The sequence below is a fragment of the Python bivittatus genome, unplaced genomic scaffold, assembly GCF_059951505.1.
Source record: "Python bivittatus isolate LINGU-HERP-01145 unplaced genomic scaffold, Pbiv_v1 ctg000480_np1212, whole genome shotgun sequence".
Taxonomy (NCBI): domain Eukaryota; kingdom Metazoa; phylum Chordata; class Lepidosauria; order Squamata; family Pythonidae; genus Python; species Python bivittatus.
Genome location: NW_028277075.1, coordinates 76,415,690 through 76,422,515, shown reverse-complemented (window position 1 = coordinate 76,422,515; position 6,826 = coordinate 76,415,690). Strand labels below are relative to the sequence as shown.

Genomic DNA, 6,826 nt, shown 5'->3' with positions numbered 1-6,826 from the left:
TGATCTACACATTTAAAAAGAAAGAATAAAAGCAGAATTGTGAAGAATAGAAGCACAGGTCTGCTAAAACACAGAAAAATGCTGCTCCACATTGTGTCAAGGGATACAAAGTGATTCCCAACATAAAATCAAGGCATCCTTCTCAATGCACATCCTAAGAAACCTTTGCCACTATTTATTTATTCCCTTCCACCAAGATTTTACAAAGTAACTACTTAAATTAGAAGCAAAGAAGTAGGTTACTGCTGCAGGTGAACAGCAAAGTGTTAAGAACTTCCTTTGATTTTCATTCATGGGCTGTTCATTCCCTATATCAGGTTAGTTTTAAAAAGCACCCTAATTGTTCTTTTCCAGAAACGCATGGCAATCTTACTCCCAGAATATTCACTTCATCAAGTGAAATATCAATTCATGCAATTTTAGAGAATTAGTCCACCCTTTATTTAGTTGCAATGCAAGCAGCTTTCTCTTAGCACATCTAGCATCGGAGACCCCATGATGTACAGAACTGTCTTTGAATGCTGGTGTGTCCTCAGGAAGTGAAAAGGCAGCTCAGAACAGAGAAAACTCCTGAAACTTTTGTACCTTTTCAGAGATATGAATATTAGGTTTCATCCAAACAGAAGCAGTGCTGCTTAATGTTCTATAACTGCAGACTTATGGATTTAATTAGAACTGTAGAGGCTCATAGCTGGGGAAAAATAAGCTTTTTATATATATATATATAAATCTTCTTACAAACAAGTGTTTGGATGATTTCTAAAGGTTTTTTTTTTTAAAGCAAGCTACCTGAGCTACTTTTTAAATGTCATGTATGTACAAGATTTGTTTTAATTTTGGGAAGAGTTTAGTTACTTAGTGCAAACACATTATGGCTATTTCTCATATAAAAATAAATATAGCAAAAAAATATGACAGATATAAGACAAAAGGAAAAGGGGAATTTAAAATATGCTGAAGTTCATCTACTATTGGGTGAACCTATGCTTAGGGTTAGGGCTAGGGCTCTTTTCAGAATCAAGAACGCTAGAATTAAGATGTCTAAAAGTGTGCCATACCATGCTGTTCCAAAAACATAGTGTAACAAAACCCAGGTTGTTTTTAAACAAGGCAAAGAATTTTAAATACCAGTGGCTCCCAAGAGGTTTTCAAGATTTCTTGGTACAGTATGATTTCTCAAAAGGAAATATGATAATGGTTTGTAAAACCATTTAATATGAAGCTTTAAATGTAATCCTGAATGGTCTGCACAGTTTTAGCATTAAATATTAAAACTGTATATAAGAAAAAATAGGTGAACTGCAGCACAAACTCATTGCATTTCCACAGAATTTGATCTGACTGTAAAATGCAAACCAGGGTTAACAGTCACCACTTTTTACTGAATAAGAATTATCTTTCTACCAAAGGTACATACACTTACTTCAGGCTACGTACTCTTCGTATCAAGCAAATCAGTCTTTACGCACTAAGGTTGGGGCAATTCTGCATTTTATTATAAAAGACACCAAATTAGAATACTGCAACTGCATATATATTAGCTAATTTGGCTTCACTGTTAAGTAGAGAACCAAAGACATTATAATTGCTTAATTACAATGGGAAGGAAATTAAACCCAGCAACACCTTCTGCTAGAAGGAAAAATGGGGGAAGTAATTTTATCTGATTTTCTTTTCCTCCTGAACCTGAATTTGCCACCTCCTCTTATTATTTAAAGGCCTCAACTCTTCAGAGCTCTTCCTCAAGAGACCACAGCAAGCATTGAAGAAAAATGCCACTGCTCCACATTCCATTAATAAGAAAGTCTAGAACATATCTGGATGTTGGAGGGGGCAGAAAAGAGAGGAAATGGCTCAGCAACATTCACTTGAATGGAAGTTCAGCTGCCAGTGCAATAAAGACCCTGCTTCTTCCTGAATTGTACTGATAGCTGTACTTCTGCTCAAGCAAATGGAAGTTCAGCTTCCTTTCAGATTCAGGCAAATATCTGAAGGGGTCTTTTCATTAACAGAAAACTAGTCTTACTCTAGAATCAAGACTCTCACATTTTGAGATACTCTTCTTTACTGAAAGAAAATCCCTTTATTCTTTGTTAAAAACACACTGAAATACCTTTGTGAACAGTACAAAATTATGACAGAAGTTAGCATATTAAGCTTTGCTGGGGTGGAGTTTTTGAGAACTTTGTCTTCTACATCAGATAGCATTTTTATTCTGTTGGTATCCTCCATATTACGTCATAGAGTTCTCTAATACTGCCTGCAATTATATCATCTTAAAACCTTTCAGCAACAAATAACTCTAGTGTCTACTTGACTTGTGTCCACTCCCAAAATGTTGTTTCAGAAATGTTCTAATAGTAAAGAACAGAAAAATCCCCAACAAGTAGGGTGAAATACATTTCTCCATGTAGCTGTTAACTTTTTCAAGTAATTTTTTTTTACTCTGAAGCAAATCAAGAAACACCTCAATTATTAGCAATTTCATTGCTATGAAAGCGAAAATGAGAGAACAATTATTAACTTCCAGCACTAAAATGAAGGTGTGGCATAAATTAATTCTATATAGTTTTTGCCAACATAAGCAAGTTATTCAAACACTTTTTAAGTGCCTAAATCCCTCTATTGCTAATCTGAAGAATCTTGCAAATGCTAATCATTTGAGTTTTCTGTTTTTTTCCCCCAACCACACAACTCGAACAAACCCAGATATATTTCAATGTTTCTGTTACCATATTACTTGCCCAATACAGTAAAGTTAGAAAAGACGCTCTTTCAAGCACATACAGCTCTGAAGGCTATTGTTTCATTTACTGATTAGCACCAGCTTGAAAGGGACTGCCAAAGGCTAGGATTTGCAGTTCCAATATCAGCCAGTCACGGCCCAACCAGGGCAGTTCTTCCATGAAACACAGGAAATACAGAAATATATACACCCATGCACATTCAAGGGGGAAAAAATGTTCTACAAATGGCAGTATTTGGAAAATAATGCCTTCAAAAAGAATAAAAACTTTAAAAAGTTAAAATATACATATATGTATATATTATTTGAAATGATGAAAATGAAGGGTTCTGGAGTGTTACAAATCATAGGTGTCCAAGTCCATCTGCTCTAACAAAGCCTGCTCTTTTCATTTAACCAATCAGCCATCTGCACTTTCCCAAGGAATTTTATGAATGTAGTATAGCTTATAGCATTTTTTTTTCTTTTTTTCCTGTAGAAAGAAAGTCAACCCATACGTAAGATCTTCTCCACTTGTTAATAATAGGTGATCTTGTGGTCTTCTCTCATACTATGCTTTCATAAGCTTCGGAAGAAGTTTTTAAATCCTCTAGCTTGATCCTCTCCACTGCAGATAAAATTATTTGAGTAGCTCAACAGAGAACAAAAACAAAAAACAATTAAAAAAAAAACCTCTGGATAACAGAAGATTAACTGCTGAAGTTCAAAGAAAGGGGTGGAATGGCCCTTTCTTATCTGAAGCAGTTTGTCTCTCAACTATGCCCTGAGTTCCTCAGGTTTGCGGCTCCTGTGCATTAGGCAAAAGTTCTTAACTCTTTGTGCTCAGGCAAAGGGACATTCTTCACAGGGGCTGTCAAACTGGCTTTCCCACCTCCACGCCAGGCAGTTGCAGGTTCTTTTCTGTTTCAAGCAATTCATCCAATATATCCCTAGAGAACAGAACAGATGTTCACATTAGGAACCAAAGAGAGTCCATACAAGGCAACTAAGGCACATGATGTACCCAAGATACCCAGTGGACTTAAAGGAATGCTTTAAAAGAAATGATACAGAGATTCTACACAATACAATACAATCTGGCCTCTTATACTGTCCCAGAGAGGCTCATAAGAATGTTCTTTACAAAATCTCTAGGGCTATTTGTTCTTACTTATCCAGAGATCCAAGATGCACTATTCATGCCTTCACACAAATCCACAGTACAAGATGCCTGTGTTAACCATATCCTCCCTGCAAGGGCTGTAACACTCAGTTTCCTACAGTTCTCATGCTGAAAAGCCATACAAGAACTAGGAAATGGGGAAGCAAGAGCACTTTTCATCTTGTCATAGTGATGGCAATGAAATAGAACATGCAAAGAGAAGGCGCTACATGGGGAAACACATAAATAATATTTACTTGTGCATATAGAAGAAGATATAGCCACTGCGGTCTCTATCGCTCTGCACAGAGGCCTCTTGAGTTCTTGATACTGCCAGGTCATTGTATGTGAACCATGCCTGCTTGCGAATATCATATACATCACTAATATAGTGACCTTAAAAATAATGGAATAGACAAAGAGAATTATTTCTTTATTCATTCATTCAATTTGTAAGGCTGCCCATCTCTGACTGACTCTGAGAGGCGAACAATCTTAAATTAAAAACAATTTCCATCAAAAATATAAAAATTAAAATACACAGCAGCCGAGGAAGATATCACTATTGACAGTCACTAGCACAACAGGAGATGGGACCCTTCACACACTTGGGGCCCCAGGCCCAGGCAAAGAACCAGGTCTTTAGGGCCTTACGAAAGGCCAGCAGGGTCAGGGCCATCCTAATCTCTGGAGGGAGGATGTTCCACAAGGCAGGTGCTATGGCAGAAAAGGTACGCCTCCTGCAATATTCAGGCTTCTGATGTCTTTCATGCAGAAATGTACAAGCCAGAGAATCAAAGAAATGACATCTTCTGCAGACAAATCTGCTTTATTATTTTAAATGTGACTAATTTCTCTTTTACTACACTTCAAAATCTTTTTATATGCTGGATTTATTGATCAATAAATGTAAAATTGTTTAATGGCATCCCTCACTTTGTAAACTTGTATGGAAACTGCATTTAGTCATAATAGTAATATTTTCTAATTGTTGACTGTTTTGAATATTATTGTTTTATAGTTTTTTATTATATGCTGCCCAGAGTCACATTTTGTGAGATGGGCAGCCATATAAATATGATGAGTGAGTGAGTGAGTGAATGAATGAATGAGTCAAGCTTACAAAATTAATTATTTATATTAGATTTCCTTCTTCATCTTGAATTCTGGTTACTGAAAAGGTCCCCAAAACACAACTTAGAAGAACAATAAGAAGGATCAGAAACGCAGCTTTTTTCTTACCTGAGGAGGATGTATCTCCAATATGACTGACAATACTAATGAGACGATATGAATTAGGAAGCTCTCCTGTCTGTGAAAGAATCATGTTATTATTTTGTTTCTGAATAGATCAGGCATATAACTTTATCAGAGACTTTTTAGCAAAGTTAGGGCATGCTATATCAAACACCAGAATAATTCATTTCAAATTTGTATATTTACTCAAATCAGGCTTTATAGAAATAATTGCATTTTTAAAAATCAGTTAAATAATTCATCAAAATGGGATCCACAAAAGCCTTATATCCCAAATTGAACCACGATCACCAGATCAAAACGACTGTCAATTTTTTCCTTAGTCCATACTACAAAAGCAAATAAATGTTTGTTATTAGTACACAAATATATCACTGCTAAATACATATTAATTTCCATTGTGTTATTAAAATATACTGAGTACTAACTGGGATGGGCTCGGAATAAATTATTTATTTATTTAAGCTCTAACTGAGGTTTCCTAAAGAAAATAGCATCTCTTTCAGAACTAGCATTCTTCATTTCATGTGTTAAAATCCAAATGCATCTTAGAATTTCAATAGACAAACTTCCCTTAGTGTCACATTCCAGAATTCCATGTGGAACAGGATGGAAGTCTTTCTGTGCATTAGGTGGTCTCGGTTTACACCTGGAATGGAGCTGTGAGGTCTCTTTATCTGACAGCCAGCGCCATCCTCTTATTACAGCAATTAGAAGCTTCTAGTGTGCCTTGGAAATTTTTAGGGCGACATTAGAGAATATACAACAAGGAAAACTTAATTCCTCCCTATGCGCTGTGACAGCCCCCCTCCCCCAAATTTGCTTCCCCATGGCAATTTGCTGTGTGGATAAATGTTTAGAGAGTTGCAACTGAAGATAGAAAGTTGGTAATTCTGGCTCTTCTTTTTTGCTATACAGTAATGGACAGCTGTTGTCACAATGCTCTACAGTAGTATTAACATTTGAGTTTTGTAAATGAAAGATTTATTTTATTTATTTCATCATATTTATATAGCCGCCCACCTCACAGACAAATGACTTTTATAATTATGGAATTATAAAAATCTTTTCCTTGTAGCAAAAATAACAAATTTCTGAAATCATGAAGAATAAATTCAAAATAGGAATTTAACATGATACTGGAGACACCTTATGACTGCTTCTTCAGTAAGAAGCTATATCACTAATATTACTACTGAGTCAAAGATAATCAGTTTGTTATTCGGTAAGTGAAGGGGTTATTACAACCCTAAAGGAAGACATCTAACATGAGAGTAAGCACCTTTGGACGAATGTATTAAAGGGCTGCACTACCATGAAGCAAATTAAAGGTCTTTGCATAGGTAATAAATCCAGGATGGTGCCATCCCCTTGTCACTGCCCATTCCTCCTACTCATGAGAAAGGTAGGAAATATACACCTTTGGTATAGTCTCTCAACTGCTATGCAACTGTGGTTCTCTCTCCCTTTGCAAGGTGTAACTCTGGCAATAGTACATGGGTAGACAAAAAAAAGAAAAGAAAAGAAAAAAAAAGAATGAAGGATATATAAAAAGGTGAGAAACAGATCACATAATTTCACCCAGAATTGTTGAGAGCTGGGTGGGATACAAGTTTAATAAAATGTTGTTGTTGTTGTTATCTCCTACCAGGTGCATCAGTGGTGAGAACACAACATTGGCA

At 36.0% G+C, this 6,826-nt stretch overlaps 1 protein-coding gene across 1 annotated transcript in view; it reads right to left on the bottom strand.

Annotated features, from left to right (window-relative positions):
- Positions 1–1,830: 1,830 nt before the first annotated feature.
- Positions 1,831–6,826, bottom strand: part of USP37 (ubiquitin specific peptidase 37) — a 47,117-nt gene continuing 42,121 nt past the window's right edge. Inside the window, exons 22-24 of the mRNA XM_015889156.3 lie at positions 5,130–5,199; positions 4,145–4,283; positions 1,831–3,675 (exon numbers count right to left, since the gene is read on the bottom strand). Of these exons, the coding sequence (XP_015744642.1) occupies positions 3,600–3,675; positions 4,145–4,283; positions 5,130–5,199 (285 nt within the window). The 3' untranslated portion in view covers positions 1,831–3,599. The remainder of the gene's footprint in view (positions 3,676–4,144; positions 4,284–5,129; positions 5,200–6,826) is intronic.